General features: G+C 46.0%; 1 protein-coding gene across 1 annotated transcript in view; it reads left to right on the plus strand.

Annotated features, from left to right (window-relative positions):
- The window catches only part of DNAJB2 (DnaJ heat shock protein family (Hsp40) member B2), an 83,894-nt gene extending 75,461 nt beyond the window's left edge, over positions 1–8,433 (plus strand). The window contains exon 11 of the mRNA XM_082262065.1: positions 7,911–8,433. Within this exon, the coding sequence (XP_082118191.1) occupies positions 7,911–7,921 (11 nt within the window). The 3' untranslated portion in view covers positions 7,922–8,433. The remainder of the gene's footprint in view (positions 1–7,910) is intronic.
- Positions 8,434–23,421: the final 14,988 nt, after the last annotated feature.

Raw genomic sequence — 23,421 nt, forward strand, 5'->3', positions numbered from 1 at the left:
TCTGTCTGGAGCATTACCCGCACCATGGAAGAGTAAGTACAGTACCCCCTCTCCCCTTTTGGTGTTTTTTTTTTTTTTGGGGTGGACGCGGTAAACCTCTCGGGGGGGGGGGGGGGGGGCGGTCGGACCTGCAGGTTCCCTCCTCCCATCCTTAAAAATTCCTCAGTGAACTGTGCTTCCCCCGCTCCCTTTCCTTGCTGTCTGGACCTGGAGTCTGGTCAGAGGATGCAGCAGAGACCCCTGGGGTCCTCCCCACTATCCCCACTCTGTAAGGGTCCTGGCCTGTTAGTCTGGAGGGGGTCCCAGTGTAGGAGGACCCTCTGTTTGCAGTGTGGGTATAGTGCAGGGGGTCCCAGTGCAGATACTGCTGCAGAGTGCACAACGGAGTCTCCCCTAACGTGTGTCCTACCTTCAGCCCGATGTCACGGGAGGCCATTTTTCCTTAGTTCGGGAGACACTGGAGATGACCAAAGCCTTGTGGAGATGCCGAAGCTCCTGCTCTTCCTCTTCCTGCTCAGTTTCCTCTTCCTGTGCCCAAAACATATGAACAGGGATGGCGTCCATAGTGATGCTCGGTCCGAATTCTCGGCGCTCCTCCAATCGGTAGGGTGGGTCCTTAGGGGTCCCTGTTATCTCTCTCTCTCTCTTTGCTGATAGGTACCCTGAGCCTTGGGGGGATCCTTAAGTGGTGCCAAAAGATCGTTTTTGTACTGCAAGGTCTTCCTTTCCTTATGGAGCCTCAGGGTCACCTCGCACTCCAAAGGTGTTTCCTTATTTTATTATTTTAACAGGTTTTTTTGTAAGGAATGGGAACAACCAAAATGGTGTACGTTACCCTTTTGAGTAGACACTTTTAAAAAGTGGACTAGTCCACCAGTGGTCGACCCTCCTGTTTTCAGGTTATACAAAGCTAACATGATCCCAGTAGAGGAATCCCCGTCCTTTAGTGCCGGTTCACACTAGTGCGGCTGCGGCGATCGCATGTAATGTCGGAGCGCACTGCTCCTTCATTCGTTTAATTCCTGCAAAGGTTCAGGGTTTGTCCGAACTACCTAAGGTCCCCTCTATCCCTGTCCCTATCCCTGTCCAGAGAATTGATTTACCTAGGTCTGATTCGAATTCTCACCAGGGTGGTCCTTCCTTTGGACAAACTTCAGGAACCACAGGCCTGATTTGCATACAGGTTCTGAGGCTGGTGGTATCCACCTTCAATACAGTTCTGTTTGCACAGTCCTACATGCAGCTCCTTTAGCAGGTTCGGTTCCACAGGAGAATACAGAGGTTCGTGGCGAGATTACGGGTTCCTCTGGCAGAAGCCACAGGCGTCCAAGGGCCACGGTAAGGCCAGTATCCTCGGCTCAGGCTTCTCCCGCAATTCCTGTGAGGAATCAAGGGTGAGGATCTTCCAATCAGTCTGGTGGCCATAAATATCCCTTGGGGGCTTCCTCTCAGAGAAGACCAGTTGTCCCAAGGGCTGAGCTACCATCCTGCTTTACAGTCGCTGGTTTTAATGGCTTAGCTATTGAAAGCCAGGTATTGAGGGATAGAGGTCTGTCTGTATCAGTGATTCCTACTACAGTATGGTGAAGGCGAGGAAGTTGTCTTCGAGCAAGCTATATCATCGTACTTAGAAAGTGTACATGTCATGGTGTGAGTTGATTGGCGCTCATCCTCGATCCTTTTCTGTGGCCCGGATCTTAACCTTTCTTCAACAGGACGTTGATCAGAAGTTGGCCTTGAGTACCATCAAGGGCCAGGTGTCTGCCCTGGCAATCTTCTTTCAGGGCCCCCAGCCACGCACTCTTTAGTTCGTACCTTCATTCAGGGGGGTTCGACATGTGGATCCACCTGTGTGGTCTGTTTTGTCACCATGGTATTTAAATTTCATACTTTCGATTCACCAGGAACCTCCTTATAAGAATATTCAGGAAATTCCCTTGCCTACATTATCCCAGAAGGTGACATTCTTGGTGGCCTTTAAGTCGGCCCGCAGGGTATCGAAATTGGTGGCATCCCGTTGCAGTCCCTATTTAGTGGTCCATAGGGATAAAGTGGTTCTTTGTTCCTGTCCATCATTCCTGCCCAAAGTTGTCTCTGACTTCCATTTGAATGAGGACATTGTTGCCTTCCTTGTGTCCCAAGCCGGCTCATCCCAAGGAATTTGCTTTGCATACCTTGGATGTGGTTCGTGTGATTCAGGTGTATCTGGCAGCTACAGAGTCTTTTCAGGGGTCAGACTCGCTATTTGTGGTTACGGATTTACCAAGGAAAGGGCTGGCCGCTTCTTCGGCTACCATCTCCAGATGGATCAGACAGACGGTGACTCAGACCTATTCCATTAAAGATCAGGTACAACCTTTCCCTGTCACCGTGCATTCTACTCGGGCGCTGAGTGCTTCTTGGGCCTTCCGTTATCAGGCATCAATATTGCAAGTTTGCAAGGTGGCCACTTGGTCGTTGGTGCATACCTTCACAAAATTGTATAAGATAGATACTTTGGCATCTGCGGATGCTTTTTTTGGCCCCAAAATTTTGCAGGCTGTTATTTAAAGGGGCTGTTCCATCTTGAGGGGTGTTTTTCTTTTAAACTTTTATTTTTCAGATGGGGCTCCTGTGTCCTGGTTAAGGCTCCTGTGTCCTGGTTAAGGGCTCTTATGTTTAGCCTTGGGTAATTTTCTCCACCCTTCATTTTCCTTTTGGGCACTGCTTTTGGATGTCCCAGTAGTTATGATTTATGGAGCACTGTGTCAATCGATGAACGAAAGAGAAAATGATTTTCTCCTGTCGCTCATTGACAGACGCAGTCCTCTTGATTAATAACACATTGGGTTATACTGCCCTCTACAGGAGTAGGACACTAGACGGAAGGAAAACGTTCTGGGCCACACCTTAGGGCACTCCCAGAGGGTATATTCTCTCTCTCTCTCTCTCTCTCTCTCTCTCTCCTCTCTCTCTCTCTCTCTCTCTCTCCTCTCTCTCTCTCTCTCTCTCTCTCTCTCTCTCTCTCTCTCTCTCTCTCTCTCTCTCTCTCTCTCTCTCTCTCTCTCTCTCTCTCTCTCTCTCTCTCTCTCTCTCTCTCTCTCTCTCTCTCTCTCTCTCTCTCTCTCTCTCTCTCTCTCTCTCTCTCTCTCTCTCTCTCTCTTTCTCTCTCTTTCTCTCTCTCTCTCTCTCTCTCTTTCTCTCTTTCTTTCTTTCTCTCTTTCTTTCTTTCTCTCTTTCTTTCTCTCTCTCTCCACTGAGGGGCGCTATTGCGCTGGGGGATTACAAAAAAAAAGTTTTTTTCTTTGCAATTATTTTTTTTGGTTGCTGGCAAAGTGTCTTGTGTAATCATGGACCCTGCCACACATGTATCCCCACCTGATCCCCTCGAGGTGGCCGCAGGACCCTTCAGTACCCCACTTGGATTGATGCATTATCAGCAGTTTTGGAGTCTTTGGTATCCCGGGTGGAGATGGCCTGTCAGGGACGGTGGTCAAGAAAGCGACCCCCGCCTACCCCTATTTCATCTGATACTTCAGATACGGATTCTGAGCTGGTCACTGCAGTTGCAGGTCCCCTCTTCTGGGGCTGCTGTCTCAGGTACGGTCTCCTCAGACAGTGAGGAGGACGTTTTTGCCTCCGCCATAGCACAAGAAGAAGCGTTGGTGGATGAACTAGTTGTGTCTGTCCGGGAAACCTTAAGTCTTGAGGTTACACCGGCAGAGGTAGCTGAGACTGAAATTCCTTTTTGGGACTAGTAGCCTACCAAAATAGCAAAGAATTTTCCTTTGCCCAAATGGGGTCGTCTGAAACGTACCCCTGCTATTTCCAAACGCATGGCTAGGCGCTATCCGTTTGAGGAATCCCTCCTTAAAAAATGGAACGGTACCACCAGTGGTGGACTCACCGATTTCCAGATAAAGCCACTGTTATCCCGTTGGAGCACGCTCCGTCCTTTAGGGATCCGGTGGATCAAAGAGTGAAAGCGGAATCCCGCTTCATTTTTTCCCTGATAGGGTCAACCTTTAGGCCAGTGGTTGCCATTGGTTTAGTTTCAAGAATGGGTTGGCTAATCTCCCCTTTCAAGGGGATCGCCTGTTTGGGTGAGATTATAAAGGATCTCACTGGGGGGCAAGAGCACTCTCTTGCTAAGACAGCCTGATGCGCCCCCACCCATCTCTGGGGTGGGGGGACGTCTTCACCGGTTTCCAGATCCATGGTTGTCCTGAATCCCGGATAAAGGGGTTCAAGAGGTCATACGGTCGGGATACAAGATCGAGTATTCGATCACTTCTACCGGTGCGATTCTTCCCTCCCAACATTCGTATGCTACAGGGAGCGGTAGTTCCCGTTCCTTGGATAGAACGTTTTCAGGGGTTCTATTCGAACCTGTTCACAATGCCCAGGAAAGAGGGCAAGGTGCGTCCAAATTCTGGACTTGGGAAAGATGGAGTCCATCTGAACAGTGGTGGCCTCCCTGCATCAGAGGGATTTCCTGGCGTCCATAGACATTTAGGATGCCTATCTTCATATCCCCATCTTCACAGGACATCAGCGTTTTCTTCGCTTTTCCCAAAGATCATCCCTGGTTCCCACCAGGAGACTGAACTATCTGGGCCTAATTTTGGATAGATCCTCGGCAAGGTGTTTCTCCTTGCGGAGAAACTCCAGAAGGTTCAGTCAACGATTCGGATGTTGCTGTCCGTCAACTGGCTGGGACTGATGGTGGCCTCCTTAGAGGCAGTATCGTTTGCCCAGTCTCATACCCGAATTCTCCAAGAGGAAATTCTTCTCAAATGGAATCAGAATCTCGATTCTCTGGACAATGGGATCAGGTTGAGCGAGCGGACCAGGGAGTCTCTGGTCTGGTGGCTTCGGTCTCCGATGCTCAACCAGGGGAAGTCATTCCTTCCGATAGTATCCAGGTTACCAATAAAGGTATCGGAACTGAGAGCGATCAGACTTTGTCTGATTTACTGGACCGAGCAGCTCCAGGGCAGCCCGGTTCGGATCCAATCGGACAATGCCACGGTCGTGGCTTATGTCAATCACCAAAGGGGCACCTAGAGTGTCCTGGTGGCCATCGAAATGACCAGCATCTTTCGTTGTACGGAACAGTTTGTTCCGGCTCTCTCCGCAGTATTCACTCCGGGGGTGGGAAATCGGCAGGCAGATTATCTCAGCCGTCAGATTCTGGATCAAGGGGTATGGCCTCTTCATCCAGAGGTATTTCACTAGCTGTCCCTTCATTGGGGCACCCCGGATGTGGATCTGTTGGCGTCTCGGCTCAACAGGAAAGTGCGGAGGTTTGTAGCTCGCGCCCGCGATCCTCTAGCAGACGCGCTGATCGCCCCGTGGGGACAGTATCAGCTACGGTATGCCTTCCATCCTCTCAAATTACTGCGGGAACTTCTTCGCAGGATAGAGGTGGAGGGAATTCCAGTTATCCTGGTAACTCCGGACTGACCTCGTCGAGCCTGGTACGCCGTCTTGGTGAGACTAGTCTCGGACGCTCCTTGGAGACTTCCTCTCAGGGAGGATCTGCGGTCTCAGGGACCGATCTTCCATCTTGCTTTACAATCGCTGGCTTAATGGCCTGGCCATTGAGACCCAGGTACTGAAGGACAAGGGATTGTCAGCTTCAGTTATTCCTACTCTAATTAAAGCAAGAAAAGCGACTTCCAGCACATGGAAGTCTTATATTGCGTGGTGTGAATCTCTTGGATTTCCTCCACGTACTTATTTGGTGACCCGAATCTTGGCCTTACGGTAACAGGGGGTTGAGCAGAAACTGTCCTTGAGCACTATCAAGGGTCAGGTTTCAGCGTTAGCAATCTTCTTTCAGTGTTGTCGGTTCTTCAGAAACCTCCCTTTGAAGATATCAGGGAGATTCCCTTGCTTACGTTATCCCAGAAGGTGGCCTTCTTGGTGGCCATTACTTCTGCACGCAGGGTGTCAGAACTGGCCGCATTATCTTGTTGTTCCCCATATCTGGTGGTTCATAGGGATAAGGTGGTTCTTCGTCCGAATCCATCCTTCCTTCCTAAAGTGGTTTCAGAGTTTCATCTGAATGAGAATATTGTGTTACCTTCCCTGTGTCCTAAGCCTAGCCATCCTTGGGAGTTTGCATTACACTCCTTGGATGTGGTTCGGACAATCAGGGTACACTTGACTACTACGAACTCGTTTCGTAAAACGGATTCACTTTTTGTGATCACGGATGGCCCTAGAAAGGGGTTGCCTGTTTCTGCCGTGACCATCTCTAGATGGATCAGACAGACGGTGGTACAGGCTTATTCTATTAAGGGGCGGGATCCCCCGTTCCCTGTTAAGGCGCACTCTACTCGGGCGTTTAGTGTTTCCTGGGCCTTCCGCCATCAGGCGTCAGTGGTCCAGGTTTTCAAGGCGACTACTTGGTCGTCGGTTCATACCTTTACAAAATTTTATAAAGTTGATGTGATGGCATCGGCGGATGCCTCTTTTGGCCGCAAGGTTCTGCAGGCCGCAATTTGAGGAGACCGGTGGTCTACCTTGAGGGGTTTTTTTTTGTTGGGTTTTCAGTTGAGTCTCATCCTTGGGTTGATGAGCCTTTAAGACTTCTAGTCGGCACCGGTTGGGCCTTCTGGATTTAAATTTTGATTTCTGTTATCCCACCCCTCATTTGTGGCACTGCTTTGGGACGTCCCAATGTATTATTAATCAAGAGGACTGCGTCTGTCAATGAGCGACAGAGAAAAAAAGATTTTTGTAAAATCTTACCGTAAAATCCTTTTCTCTTAAGCTCATTGACAGACGCAGTACCCGCCCCTCTGTTTTTGAGTTGGGTTGGGTTAAATTCTCTAACACTGCTTTGTGACATAACTGACATCCTGTAGCAGAGAGAGAGAGGATATACCTTCTGGGACTGCCCCTAAGGTGTGGCCAGAACGTTTTCCTTCCATCTAGTGTCCTACTCCTGTAGAGGGCAGTATAACCCAATGTGTTATTAATCAAGAGGACTGCGTCTGTCAATGAGCTTAAGAGAAAAGGATTTTACGGTAAGATTTTACAAAAATCTATTTTTTGTACTTCCCATTCATCAACGAACACAGCACCCAACCCACTATGGAGTTCCGATACTTCGAATACTGCTTGCTACTAAACTGATTACCTAGAGCAGAGAGGGGGGGGGGGGGGTTATATACCAAGCTGATGACGGTCCATGGGCATAGCCAGGTGTTTTTTGTTCTGCCCAGTCCTACTCCTGGAGGCAGAAATATAACCCAGTAGTTATGATTTATGGAGCGCAGTGTCTGTCGATGAACTCAGAGAAATGGATTTTATAGTAAATACAAAATTCCCATTTTTTACATCCCCTGCAACAAAAATTTCATTTTTGGTGACCTACCCCCAATAGAAAATCCTGTCTAAAGGAATGCAGACTCTGCAATTTTCCTCATTAGAGCCCTGCAGGTGCACCACTCCCATTAGATTCACTTTGCACATGGACACAGACATTAAAAACAGCTTTGTTTAGAATAACAAAAGGTAGGAATCTGCAACAAAGTTTAACATCCTTACAATGTACATAGATCAGCCAGAGGGGAAGGTTTTTTTCTCAACAAAAGTGGAGTTTCTCTGTAGATGTACGCCGCAGTACTACTTTTCCACCACAAGATGTCCTTAGTCTTCTGGATTGAATAATGGCCATATAATGCCATGGAGCCATCCCTAGCCTGTAGCTGGACAATAGAAGGAGCAGCTCAAGCCTCTGTCACTCTGCTTTCTTCTACTATCAGCTTATGTCTGCTAAAGTTCAGCTTTAACATTGGTGAATGTACTGTACAGGATATACAACTTAATCGGACATATCCTTTAACTGTATGCTGATTGTTGTTTACACACACCCCCGTGTATTATTTGCCTACTGAATGTCTTGCTTTTCTCACTAGGTGTGTTCTGAGATCGGAGTCACATACACTTCTGTTACCGTCGCTGGCTGGGATGGGGTGCTGGGGGAGCACAGGCAAGCTTTCTCCCCCCAACACAATGCACCTTCCCTGCGAGCTGGTTTGGCATGTGGGCTGTACCATCTTGAAAGATTCAGGGGAAGCCTGTCCACTACACTGGAATAAGACTTTAAATTCGGATGCTCTGGGGTGGGATATAGCACTTGTTGGATTTTAAAGGGGCTGGACCCAAGGGACATGTATATATGGATGTGGGACTGTGTGGCTGAGCGTGTCATACATATTTATATGAAAGAAAACTTGCGGATTCTAAATGTATTGCCTACTTATTAATGCTTTTAAGATGAACGATGCTAAGGGACTGTGATTGTGATAACAATGGATCTCAATGGACAGAATTCAGCATCATTGTATCACATCTCTCATCTCTCATCAGAAAAGAGGAATGTGTGTGTATCATGCAAGGAATTTACTAAATTAAAACAGAAAAATTTTAATAAAAGTCTCACTGTGTGCAATGTCTTTCTAAAATGTTTGATACAAGGAACTCATCGGGGCTGGATCTCGCCTGTCTGATCGATCCGGGGGGCATAATGTCAACACACTATCTTTCTATCCTTTCTTCTCTTCTAGTTCCCAACATCTCTATGTGGCTGCAATGAAAAGCACATGTATTAGGCCAGAGGTTCTCAGTCTTTTTAAAGTCATGGCACTCTTTAAAAGTATGCAACATCCCAAGACACCCCAGTCTTGAACTTTATTTATATTGGGCTGAAGGACACTGGCACTAGCTGATGATGTCACCCACTCCTTGGTGCCACATGGGGGAAATCTCCCATGTGGCGCCAAGGAATGGTCGACATCATATCAGGTTCCATCAATCAATTAAGAGTCAGCCCCCTTTTCATCACAGTCCCCCTGTTACATCACTTCCTTCAAATCCGAGTCACCCCCAATCACAACAGAGTCCCCCCCCATCATAGCAAAATTACCCCCATAACAACAGAGCCCACCCCTATGACAACAGAGATTCCCCCACCATCATTCTCCCATCAAAACAGAGCCCCCCTTCTCAAATAGGAGTAAATTATGCCGTTCATCCTGATCCGCCCCCCCCCCCACAACAATTGGTGTGGTGGATAGGGGCAGGGCACTATACGGCCATGCCTACTTGGCCTGGACGAGGCTGCATGCTGCCCCCCAGCCCCTCTACTTCTAGATACCAATATCACTAGTCCTGGGGGGTCACTAGTCCAGAGTCCACCCCACCCCCCCCCCCCCGATCCAGTCCTGGGACAAATTGCCTATCTCGTGTCAATCTCAGTCTATGCAATCTAGCTACAATTGGTGGCCAGTATATAAGGTACAACAATTTAGCTCAACAGAACAGTGCACAAGTGGAGCTTGTTTGCTATTAATGGAATTAATGTGTGCCCCCGCCCCTTATCTTACATACACCTTTAAAATGTATGCATATATCATAGAAGGGTTAATTCCTATGACCGTAATGTTTTTTTTTAATGTGTGTCCCCTTGGGTTGGTTTCCAGAGACACATAATGAAGTGAGAGATAAGCTCCACAAAGTGAGGAGAATCTGTTCCTTTTTTTTTTTCAAAACAATTTTATTGAAGAAAAAAGAGTACATTACAGAAAAGGAAAACCACATGTGTAATTACAGGCATGAACAGTAAACCAGAAAAATAGAACATTGTAACAGAAGACAACTAAACCAGCATATAAAAAGGTCGAGAGTAACAAGGACCTAAAAGAGACACTGTAAACCTAGGATTTACACAAAATGGTCAGGATAGGTCATATTTCGCATGTAGAGTATTTTCGAGCCTGGGAGGTATCCTAAACGGGGGGCGCAAGAGCTGTAGTCTGGGGATCCAGATCGGCGTGAGACCTAGTCAGTAGATGGATATATGGACACCATAAGAGTTAAAGGATCTCTAGAAGGGACAAACTACACGAGAAGAGCATGGTGTAGGATGAGCCCATGCTCCGGGTACTATGGACCAGACACGGGAAGGGAGCGTTGTTAGCATATTGAGGAAACCTGAGGTAGGTGGTTCGAGTAGTGTAGGGGTGCGTGCTGTACGGGCCAGCCAAACAGCAAGGTAGCACTCAAGAAAGGTAGGGGGAGGGCAGGTGTCAGAGGAGAGGAAAGCGGCAACAGAGAGCGAGACTAGGAAGAGATAGAATATAAGATAACGGCAGATCAAGTGCTAGCGAGGAGCAGCTAAAGGCATAGACCTAGCAAGTAAGTCATGAATCCCAACGGGAGTAGCTAAGCGTTAGCAAGGGCACCGAGACTGAAGTAAACTAGTAAAGCCCAGCTTCACTAGCGGCAGAGACTAGAGAATTCTGTTGTAGTCGTATAATGGGTCCAGCACGCCCATTTCTTATGATATTTAGTGGGGGTATCATTTGCTACATGAATAAGCTCTTCCATTTCCGCGATCGCCATAATTCGGCGTAACCAATTTTTATTCGTGGGTGGTTGTGTAGAATTCCACAGTACAGGGATGCATTGCCTGGCCGCATTTATCATGTGTATCTTAAGGGACTTTGTGTATGATGAGTGCGAGGTAGGAGAATGGTGTATGGTGTAGTAGGAACTGGGCTGGCGAAAATTCCAATGTGTAGGTAGTCACCTGTGTGGTGATCCTATGGACCTCCTTCCAGAATGTGGACAGTCGTGGGCAGGACCACAGAATATGAAGAAGGGTTCCAGTATCTGAGAAACATGCCAACAAGTGGAGGGTATTGAAGGTGAGAATTTATGTAAAAGCGTTTGGGTACGATACCACCTGGATACAATTTTGGATCCATTTTCCTGCATGGTCCCGTTCAGCGAACATTTGTGGTTTTTAATGAATATTTGCTCCCATTATTCGATGAAGAACGAACAAGAGAGTTCCTTTTCCCAGGCTTCACAGCGTTTATTTTTAAGCTGTCCTGAATTTTCAAATAAGAGGGAGTGTGTTATTGAGATGGCTTTACGGAGTGGGCCTTCCTGCTGGCAGAGCCCGTCAAAAGTGGAGAGGGGGGTCCTTGCCGTGGTATTTTCGAACAAGTGATTTAACATATTGGCTGAGAAGAAGAAAAGACCAAGGCGGTATGGGTGGTCTCTGCATCTTCGTCGCAATGGATGAAGCGGGTAGGATCTTATCACCATCAAAGATATGGTGGACACGTAATTGGTCTCGGGGCCAATGAACGGCTATGTAGCTACGGTGCATGCCCGGTGGAAAGTCAGGGTTGAGTTTTATAGGGGTCATCGGACCCGGGATTGCAGAGATAGCCCGTGTTTTACACGTCGATTGAAAGGTGCGTATAGTTGGGCCAATCAGTGGGTGTTGATGAAAACCATACGGGATATGACGAGCGCTTAGCCACGACACTAGTGTGCAAGTCTAGCGGGGTGTAGCCCCTTCAATGGACACCCAATCTTTATGAGGTTTATGAACATTCCAATCAATGACCTGCGTAAGGTGACACGCGACGTGATAATTGCGAATGTCCGGGAGTCCAATGCCCCCCTTGCTTTTGGGCAAGGAGAGGTGGTCGTGGTCAACACGAGGTTGTTTGTTGTTCCAAAGGAAAGCAGAGATCAGTTGTTTGTATTTGTGGAAGAACAGCGGTGGAATTGTCACAGGAATTGTTTGGAGGACATATAGTAATCTTGGTAAGACGTTCATCTTTAAGATTGCGGCCCTACCGAACCAAGAATAGGTCAGCTTTGTCCAGGAGAGGAGATCTTTTTTGATCCTGCTAAGGATTGGGGGAAAGTTATGATCGAATAGGTGCTGTAGATTGGCCGGGATCTGGATTCCTAAATAAGTCAAAGAGTCATGCTTCCAAGCAAAGTGAAAATTGTCTGGACAGTGTTGTACTGCTTGAGGAGATAGAGAAACATTAAGGGCGAAAGACTTGGAGAAATTGATCTTCATGTTGGACAAGGTAGCAAATTGGCGGAACTTCCTCATGACCGAGGGGAGGGTGGTGATGGGATCTGTTAGGAATAGCAGGAGGTCATTTGCATAGGCGGCCACCTTATATTCCCTGCCAGCAAATGTAACACGGTGAATGGCCTCATTGTCCCTGATACTATTCAGGAAGGGCTCCAATGTGAGGACAAAAAGCAAAGGGGATAGGGGCATTCCTGTCTAGTACCATTGTGGATGGGGAAGGCATCCGATAGGGTGTCGTTAACCCTGACACGGGCTCGCAGGTTCACATACAGAGACATAAGAAAGCTCATTATACGCAGGCCCAAGCCCCAGGCAGAAAGAGTAGCTTCCATGTAATCCCACAAGACCCTATCGAATGCCTTCTCCGCATCCAGGGAAAGTAAGAACCCCTTCTGTTTGGTTACAGAAAGGGCATGGTGAAGGTTTATAGCTTTTATGGTGTTATCCCTGGACGTGAGGCCCACCTGGTCGGGATGAATCCCTTTAGAGAGGAGTGGGAGCAGCCTGTTCGCCATGATTTTCGCAAAGATCTTCACATCCACATTTAGTAGAGATATTGGTCTATAGCTGGACGGACAGGATCGGTCCTTCCCCTCTTTCGGAATGACAACTGTGGGCCTCAAGCATGCATGGGGATAAAGGGTTGTCGAAGGAAAGAGAGTTAAAAGCCGCCAGGAACGGAGAAGACAAGGTGTCGGCAAAGGATTTGTAGTAGGCAGCAGATAGTCCATCTGGACCGGGAACTCTTGTTAGGTTTAAGTCGTTTAAGTGCCGTTGCCCAAGGTGGGTAATTGGAGCATCTAGGGTGGTTTTGGAGTCAGGGGATATGGCTTGAGTCAAGTTCTTAGCGAGAAAATCGGCAATAGTGCGGGCCCTCGAGAAGGCCCCAGAGGGATGCGAGTCTCCTCGCGGTAAGTCGTATAGTTGACGATAGTATCGTTCCAACCCCGTTGCAATGTCTTTATTATTCGTAACCCACGATCCAGAATCAGAGCGGAGGTGATGAATGACAGTTTTAACTTTCCGGGCATGTAATGCTCTCGCAAGAAGACGGCCGCTCTTGTTACCGTGTTCGTAAAAGAGCTTCTGGGACAGTAAGAAGCTTTTGTTTGTTCTCCTGTCCAATTCCAACTAAAGTTTTTCCCCGAGTCTCCAGCAGTGTGGAGAGCGTGGCTTGTGCTAGCGGTTTTTTATATACCTTCTCAAAGTCGTTATTTGCTTTAGATAATCAGAGATAATTGCTTCTCTTTGTTTCCTAAGGGCCGAAAGCGTCAGAAATTTACCCCTGATGACACATTTATGTGCTGCCCATTGAGTCACTAAAGATGTGTCAGGGGGAGAGTTGAGTCGAAAATAGTCTGCTAGGGTGGAACGTATTTCCGAAAGTTTAATAGGATCTGTCAGCAAGGAGGCATCCAATCTCCAGACCCTGTCTCGGGGGGTAGAGAGCGGCAGGGACAGTGTCATTGTGACAGGGTTGTGATCAGAAAGGATAGAGGGTTCAATCGTGGCTTCAGTAAGATATATCAAGTCTTTTTGGGATAGGAAGAGATAGTCTATCCTAGAGTATTTGCGATGAAGCGAGGAGAAGAACGTGAAATCTTTGTTGCGCGCGTGCATGGTGCGCCAAGTGTCGTGTTGGTATTGAGAGATAAAATTTTCAGCCATTGGATGGTCGGATGGGACACAGGGGCATGCGGCATGTTATAGACAGGGAGGGGGAGTCAAAAAAAAAAAAAAAAGGGGGGGGGGAGGGGGAGTCAGAAAGTAGAGACATATAGGAAGAAAGCAGAAGAGAAGGCAAGCAGGAAGAGATTCTGCAAAGGATGGGGGAGGTTCAGGGGGGGTATGTGAAGTCCGTGGGTGCTGGCCAGCTACAGCACCCAGTGAGGGGGCTATTGGGGGGAAGTGGTCGGAATAGGTTAGGGAGAGGTAAAACCTCAGCCGTTGGCGAGTGTGGGAGGAAGAGGGTCCAAAAATGGAAGTCAGCGCCAAGCACCTGTTGGGCCTTTAAAAGCAATAGAGGAAGCCCAAATAGAGTAAGCATGTATGGGGAGGGCGTGTGTAAGGTAGGCATGAGATTAAGAAAATAGATATTGCCATGTAAAAGAGGTCATTAACTAGTGGTCATTAGAGTACCAGGGCAGAAAGGGGGTATTGTAGGGTCAACTCCCACAATAAAGCAAGGTGGTATTGAGAGGGGCCGTGGGGAGCTCCTAGGGATTATCAAAGTTCCATGTAGGGATGATTTTGAGGAGATTATGACGATTCAGAAACTCGGCCTATGATGACAGTCTGGATAGGAAGGGGCATCAAGGTTAAAGAAAAATTTGAGAAGAGGGGGTAGGAGGCTATATAATCGGAGTGCAGGACCAGATGTATGGGTAGGGAGACTCATCGGACACGGTTAAATGTAACAAAATCATAAATCATCAAACAAAGGGGGTGGGGGAAGGACCTGTCAGAGCCCAGTGTCTCAAGGAAGGTATATGTGAACAAAACAGGGGGACCAAAACACCCGCAAGGGTAGACTGAGCAGCAGCATAAAGTAGAAAGACAGACCTAGACAATAGGGGCAGCCAAATCCTTTTCCCAGTTCCAGTTAATACCTAAGAGGCCGGGGAACAGGCCCGGACATCTCCACCCTTATATATGTACACAATAAGATAAGTCATTTGAGTAGCCTGCCAGTCTGTGAATGACCATCCACTAAGCGACAGTTGGGCCATCGCACACAAGCAGTGGCAGAGACACAGAGCAGCGTGGCATTTCCCCATTGCAAAAACAAACCAAGAAAACCCTTTCTCCACGCCACTCCCTTACCTCCCTCCTCCCTTGCTTATGACATGAGAATCTGTTCTTAGTTGTCACCAGAACATGGGTCCCCATTGGAATATTTCCCCTCACCTTCCATGCAGGTGAAAAAAAATATACTACAAAATATGAAGCCACTTCTAAGACCTCTGCAATCCTTAACTCTAGCTTGCAGGTGCTCATTCCTCTGGGGTCCATTCCTCCCACACCCAGTTCAGCAACTCTAATGCCCCGTACGCACGCATCGATTATTGGCCGGGAATTTTCGGCCAAGATCCGATCGGCCGTTTTTCGGCTTGTTAGTATGATGCTTCCGACAACCGACTCCGACTTTTCGGCCGAAAAAAATCTGGTGTGCAGGCTATAAAATTTTTGTTGGCCAACAACACAACGGCCGATTTTCCGTCAGTCAGTACAGATTTCGGCAGACAAAAATCTGATAAGCAAGTCTGGGCATGCTCAGAAAAGAAAAAACACAAAGAAAGTAAACCAACACATGACATCACTTCTAAAGTAGGTTTTTGTTGGCCGAGAAAATTCGTGTGCAGTCTAGGCACATTCCAACCAACAAAACACCACTCTGGACAAAAGTCGGACGATCGGTCGGCCAATAATCGTTGCGTGTGTACGAGGCATTAGAATAATGCCGGCCATAGATGGTTTGAATCTCAGCAGGCTAAGCAGGGACCAGCCAAGATTCAAACCATGTATGGGCAGGGTGATTGTACCCAAGTTAATTGATCAATCAACTTGGGTACAACCAGCCTATTGGACTTTTCATGCGATTTATTTCCAGCAGCTATCATGGCTGCTAGCAGTAAGCATTGTGTTCTCTTGTAAGGGACAGCTATCGGCATCCCCCCTTCCCCCACCGGGAGAACACAAACTCTGCAGGAGGGATTCCCCCATCAACACTGACTGTGTTAATAGGAAAATCAAGCAATTTTTTCTTTCCTGCAACCAGTGTTAAAGGAAAAAAAAATGCTCCATCTATGGCCGGCTCATACCCCACTATGGGAGGAAATACATTAGAGGGAGAATCCTGGGTGGAGTGTCTGTGCTCAAAAACAATAGTAATTGTATCCTCCTGGAAGTGATGTGCGGCTCCAGAGCAGCATTACTGAATTGTCAATTCTAAAGTTTGGTTTTCCTATCACTTCCGGTCTTGGTAACAGTGGTCACCAGGGCAAATAGCAATGGTTAATCCAACTAGTGGGAATGCAGATAGCAATAAAGAAAAAAAATGATCATGGTCTAAGGCTGTCCATACACGGTGCAAGTTTCTTTCCTGCAACCAGGTTATAGGGAAGAAATTTGCATGATTCCCTCATTAACACAGTGCCGATGGGGGAGTCGGCAATTGTCTTCTCTTCGCTGGTAGAAGACAGTGATTATTGCTAGTGGCTATAGCATCCGCTAGCAATAATTGCAAGAGAATCCGAGAGGCTGGTTGTACCCAAGTTGAGCGGCTTCCAGTGCCCCAGCAAAACCAGTGAAAACTGGAAGTGAGGGGAGAGAAGAGCTGCAGATGTGCTGGATTGAATGAGAGCTCAGGTAATTAAAGGGGGGGGGGGGGTGCGAATACCTAAAAAAAAATGTTACCTTAATGGAAGGAATGCATTAAGGTAAAGAATGTTTAGGCTTTAGAACCACTTTAAACATTGGAATAAACATAGGTCTATACCAGGGGTCTGCTCCGGCACTTTGCTAGCCTTTAATTAGCCCCTGGGACACTATTCCTCCTATTGACATCAATTATGGGGCACTATTCTTCCCACTGACACCAATAATGAAGCACTATTAATCCCGCTGATACCAATGATGGAACACTGTTCTTCACACTGACATCAATGTTAAGGCCCGTACACACGTACCGATCGTCGGCATACAAACGTCGGTGGACGAAGGATCTGCCGATTGTACGCGTGTTAGTATGGTGCCTCCGACAGATGTCTGCGCACAATCCGCGGACAAAAGTCTTTCTTGCAAACATGAAAATTTTTGTATGCCGACACCAGAACGGACGATTGTTCGCCTGTCAGTACACAATTCGGCCGACAGACCGCAGATTTGCAAGACTGGGCATGCTCAGAAAATAGAAAACACAGGGAAAGTTAACCATTACATGACATCACTTCTGCAGTCGGCGGACATAAGTCTTGTGCTGTCCTTGTGCTGTCTTTGCACTTTTCAGCAGACACCGACATCCCGGGGAGAAAAGAGGAACATTTGTATGCCGACCATCGGTACGTGTGTACGGGGCTTTAGGCACTATTCCTACCACTGACATCAATGTTAGGCACTATTCCTACCACTGACATCAATGTTAGGCACTATTCCTACCACTGACCAATGTTGTGTCACTATGAGGTTGATTTACTAAAACTGGAGAAAGCAAAATCTGGTGCAGCTGTGTATGGTAGCCAATCAGCTTCTAACTTCAATTTTTTCAGTTAAGCTTTGAAAATAAAACCTTGAAGCTGATTGGTTTCTATGCAGAGCTGAACCAGATTTTGCACTCTCCAGTTTTAGTAACCCCCCCCCCCTATACCTCCTCTCTCTGACCACCAACCCTGAGGCCATGTTTATTCTCACTAATGCTGGGCCTGGGACATTTTTTTACCCCACTGGCCACAATTTACCCCCCCCCCTAAAATCTGAAGGACAGTAACCTGGCCCTTTGTTTGAAAAGTTTGGAGACCCCTGGTCTATACTCAAAAAGGTTCATATGTAGCTACACCCAAAATTTTTAGTTTTTGGATAGAATGGGGGAAGATTGGAACCCCTGTCAGGATTTACTGCTACCTGGAGCTCCATTAGAGAAATGTTTTCTCACTTCCTGTTCTGGGGACAACCTCTTACCAGACCAAACTGCAAAATTTCCTCCCCACTCTATACAAGAAAAAAAAAAAGCCAAATAGATACAGTTTAATAAACAAAAACAGTGCACAAAACCTCTAAGCCCGCATTCACACTGCAGTGGCACGACTCTGTACTACTTCGGGGGCGACTTGTGAAGTCACGTGCACCGCGACTTCGGCACGACTTGCACGGACTTCATGAAATTAATGTCTATGCAAGTCGCTCCGAGGTCGCCCCGAAGTAGTACAGGACCCTTTTTCTAAGTCGGAGCGACTTGTGTCGCTCCTATTAGAACGGGTCCTGTAGCAGTCAATAGACCGCGACTTGTCAGGCTGTGTGAATGGAGCCTAACCGTAAAAATCACAATGAAACAGAAAGCTGATGCAAAATAATATCGACATCAATAAATAAAACCACCAATCTAGTGGAAAAATAAAACCATATTTCAGTATAAATTAATGATATAATAGAAATGAAATTCCACTCCCAAAGGAATAATCAGGGCTCCAGTAGGGGGGCCGGTGTAGAATCTTGTGTGAAAATTAAATACCGCAGTTCCATGTGTTTTAGTGCCAATCCACCTTCGACATACACTATATTGTCAAAAGTATTGGGACGCCTGCCTTTCCAGAAGAGTTGAAGCTGTTATAGCTGCAAAGGGTGGGCCAACTCAACATTGAACCCTACAGACTAAGACTGGAATGCCATTAACCACTTGCCGACCGCCCACCGTGCATATACTGCGGCAGTGTGGCTAAATTGCGCAGAACAATGTACCTGTACATTGTTTCATTTAATAGCCACTAGATGGCGCAATCGCGGCGCCGGAGCCGCTATCGCACCGGAATTGGCTGAGGGGGATGTCAATCAGCGGATCCGGTAGACACGATGTCCGCTGGCCACCCGTGATCATCCCCTGGAGAGGCAGGGAGGAAGACAGAGATCTGGTGTTCCTGCTTATTATTAGCTGGAACACCAATATCTGTCTTCCTCCAGTCAGAGCAACCCCCCCCCCCCCCCACTGTTAGCAAGCACCCCCTAAGGACACACTAAACCCTTTGATCGCCCTTAATGTTAACCCCTTCCCTGCCAGTGCATTTTTTTTTAGCACTGATCACTGTATTAGTCACTGGTCCCCAAAAAGGGGACCAGTGTTCAATTTGCCCGCTGCAATGTCGCAGTCTTGCTAAAAATCGCTGATCGCCGCCATTACAAGTAAAAAAAAAAAATAAATAAAAATGCTATAAAAATATTGCATTGTTTGTAGACGCTATAACACTTATTGGGATTTTTTTTTACCAAAATATGTAGCAGAATACATATTGGCCTAAGTTGATAAAAAATTTTGATTTTTTTACATTTTTTTGTTGGATGTTTTAAAGCAGAAAGTAAAACATAGTTTTTTTTTTATTTCTTTTCAAAATTGTCGCTCTTTTTTTGTTTATAGCGCAAAAAATAAAGACCGCAGAGGTAATCAAACACCACCAAAAGAAAGCTCTGTTTGTAGTGAAAAAAGGACATCAATTGTATTTGAGTACAGCGTCACAAGATCGCTTAATTGTCAGTTAAAATAACGCAGTAAAAAATCACCAGGTCACTAAGGGGTAAATTCTTTCGGTCCAGAAGTGGTTAAAGTTCACGTGTGTGTGTGTAAAGGCAGGGGTCCCAATACTTTTGACAATATAGTGTAGATATTTGAATTCCCTTACCAGATCATCAGGATGCATCAAATACGGATCACACCAGGGTATAGTAACAACCTCCACACCCACTGAATCCCCCGCTGGCTGTCCGGAAAGCGCAACTTGCCGCAGTAAGATTCAGAAGAAAATAAAAAAAAAATAAAAAGAACAAGGAAAAATACCCTCTGTAGGACTTTAAGGGCTCTGGTGTAGTGACATCTATAGACTATATGCATTAAATCCTTATAGGCTTGTATGATGCAGGATCTGGTCCTTGGATCTTGCTTCTCTGCTCTGGACATTGGCTGACCTTGTGTGTTAGACTCCGGTTGATCCCTGGCCTATGGTGGTGGGTGCTTTCTTGGCTTCCTCCTTGGGGGACATGCAACAAGATCTACTAGATCATCATTTTTATCTTCGGTTGTGTGTTTCTTGCATACAGTTTATGAGGTCAGTCTTCATGGGATTGATCCACTACAATTGTTGTTAAAAACCATGTATAAAGTGCTATGTTTGCAAATTGTACTTATTTTCTGATATGTATATTTACAGAATATGTTATAATCACCTGTGCCCCTGAAGAAGACTGAACTATCCTCCTGATATTCGAAACGCGTCGGACCACACCCACCCCGCACCTTGAGGGGTTGGGTCATATGTGATTATTGTCCCTTGCGAACTTTGTATTGTATGTGTTTTCACTGTCACAACCTTGTTTTATCATATAAACATTTTGTATGTGCTATTACTATTTTTGTGTAAAATAAATTTTAATTATATTTTAGCTATTTGATATTATCTATAGATGTCACTACACCAGAGCCCTTAACCACTTGCCGACCGCCCACAGTATATTTACTGCGGCAGTCAGCCCCGTACAGGCAAAGTGACGTAGTACTATGTCGCTAGCCTGAGAGCCTCTAGGGGGCGAGCGCGCGCCGCCGGAGGCGCCCTCCGGCTCCCGCTCGTTCCCTAACATGTCTGCGCGTGATCTCCCGGTGCAGGGGGAGAAAGGCAGACGGCTGATGTAAACAAAGCCGCCTGTCATTCTCCCTGATGTAACTGCAGAGATTATACGATCCTGCTATGTAGAATCGTATGTCTCTGTGGTTACATCACTAGCCACGCCCCTTTACAGTTAGAAGCACGCCCCTAGGGACACACTTAACCCCTGCATCACCAATAAAGTTAACCCGTTCCCTACCAGTGTAATTTTTACAGTAACAGTGCATATGTATAGCACTGATTACTGTAGTAATGTCACTGGTACCTCCAAAAGTGTCAAAAATGTCAGTCAAGGGTCCGATCTGTCCGCTGCAATGTCGCAGTCCCGCAAAAAAAAAATTGCAGATCGCCGCCATTACTCGTTAAAAAAAAAAAAACAATAAAAATGACAAAAATCTTTCCCTTAGTTAGCAAACGCAATAACTTTTGCGCAAACCAATCAAAATACGCTTATTGCGATTTTTTTCCCCCAAACATATGTATGTAGCAGAAAACAAATTGGCCTGAAATGTTAAAAAATTTTGATTTTTACATTTTTTTTTTTTGGGAATTTCATATAAAAAAATGTGAAAAATATTGTTATTTTTTCAAAATTGTCGCTTTATTTTTTGTTTATAGCGCGAAAAGTAAAAATCGCACAGGTGATCAAATGCCACCAATAGAAAGCTCTGTTTGTGGGAAAAAAAGGACGTCAATTTAATTTGGGTACAGCGTTGCACAACCGCGCAATTGTCCGTTAAAGTCACGCAGCGCTGACTCGCAAAATATAGCCTGGTCAGGAAGGAGGTAAAATCTTCCGGTCTTAAAGCGGTTAAAAATACGCTCATTGAGAATTTTTTTTGTCAAAGACATGTAGCTAAATACATTTTGGCCTAAATATATGACAAAAATTGAATATATTGGATATTTTTTAACTGTAAAAGTAGAAAATGTAAATTTTTTTGCAAAATTTTCACTCTTTTTTTATTAATATTGCAAAAAATGAAAAGTGCAGAGGTGATCAAATACCACCAAAAGAAAGCTCTGTTTGTGGGGAAAAAAGGACGTAAATTTTGTTTAGGTACAGGGTTGCATGACCGCGCAATTGTCAGTTAAAGTCGCGCAGTGCCAAGTTGCAAAAAGTGGTCTGGACGTAAAGCAGGAAAATCCTCCGGGGCTTCAGTGGTTAAAGTCCCCACAGAGGGTATTTCTCCTTGTTCTTTCCAATATTATTGGGATGTAGGCTCGGCAGTTTAGGTTTCCACCTCTGGCTTCTTACCATTTAAAAAAAATAAAAAGGACCATAGCATAATATTGCTAATAAAACACCAATGTATTTCATGTAAATATACTCACAAGCATCTCAGGGCTCTTGTGTTGAGATGTTCAGCCAAGTACAAAGAAAAGAAAAGATGACACCACACAACTTGTTTGCAGTTGCACAAACCCAACACGAATACTTTATTCACATCAAGATACAAAATTAAAGTCTATTATATTTCTCTAGAAATGATTTTCATTTTTGTTGTTGGTGGTGGCGAATGTCTATACAATGCGGTATGAAAAGGAAAAGAGGTGTAAGGCTGGGGAGTGGATGGGCTACCTCGTCTCAGATACGCCTTCCCCCATATCTGTCCCCAGCAGAAAATGCAGCATATTTAGAAACGGAGAAGATACGACAGGACAGAATGGTGAGGTTTGGGCGCTGGGCATCGTCAGTGCGTGCCAAGTGCCTTCATCCAATAACAGCTCAGTTTCCTTGTCTTACCAACAGGCTCTGGATTTACCTTGACTTTACATGGCATGCTCTCTGATGCTTTGAAGTTGCTAAGCATGGTAGTTCTGCTATGTCAACCCTTGTCATGGGAACTTTGAGATGTCGTACAAACCGGTCTGCACCTCAGAGGGTGTTCTGTGTAGTGAATGTGCCCACCTAAAGACCTGATATTTTCATACGTTTGCTTCAATGCTTAAAGCTTTATTAGTCCAGATGTCTTGTAAACTTTAGCAAGATTTGAAGTCTTTAGGTCCTGCGCTGTCCTCGCTGCCGCCGCCATTGTAACCGCATTAGGACGCAAAACAGATCCCAATAGCTAATAACTAATCAAAGGGTCAGCAGTTTTGAAGGATGTTTGCATGTTTTAGATTCTAATACCTGGGGCCCTAAAACAACATTACACCTCTTTGATTATTGTACTTTTTTTTTGTTTTTATGCTTTTGAGAGGTGGTCAGCTTTCTAACATTATACTAAGTGACCTCATCCAAAGGGAGACTTCTTTATCCACCATACCAGTGGTGGCGAACCTTAGCACCCCAGATGTTTTGGAACTATATTTCCCATGATGCTCAACTACACTGCTGATTGCACGAGCATCATGGGAAATGTAGTTCAAAAACATCTGGGGTGCCAAGGTTCGCCATCACTGCACCATACAGTCCAGTGGAAGACATCATTGCAGCCATTTTCTCCAGCTCTTAGTATACATTCTATGGACTTTTTAACGGCCCACTGAATTTTGTATTTTTCTTAAATATAAATATTTAAATATAAATTTACTATTTAGGTAAACCTGACCCAACATAGAGGTGATCTACAGACTCTTAGTGGTGCCTGCAAGCATCTGCATTGGTCTTCCTGTCGATCCCTGTGTCCCTGAGAAGCCCCCTTGGATCCTAGGCCCAAGCTGTACATAGGGCATTGACTTTTGTCCAAGTCAAGATTAAGCCCCTCCTCTTTCCAGTGCTAAGCCCAAGTCCCTGCCTTTAAATTGTAAAGTGCCAGAACTTCAGTAAGCAGCGGAGGCATTTGACAGTTGAATGACAGAGAAGGAAGGACAGAAGGAAGTAGGGTTTATTCTCAACTTGGGCAGAAGTGTGCAGTCTAGGCACACCAATCTTTGCTCTAGTGACACCGTCAGTATATATACACATGCACACATATTGTATGTCTTTGAGTTTCGAGGTGCACACCCTAATGCAGTGATGACGAACCTTGGCACCCCAGATGTTTTGAAACTACATTTCCCATGATGCACCTGTACTCTGCAGTGTAGTTGAGCATTATGGGAAATATAGTTCCAAAACATCTGGAGTGCCAAGGTTCGCCATCACTGGTCTAGGCCTTCATAAGGACACCAACTGATCTGGGCACTTACAAGGGTAATTGCAGACAT

Source organism: Pelophylax lessonae (assembly GCF_965119305.1).
Source record: "Pelophylax lessonae genome assembly, chromosome: 6".
Classification (NCBI taxonomy): Eukaryota; Metazoa; Chordata; class Amphibia; order Anura; family Ranidae; genus Pelophylax; species Pelophylax lessonae.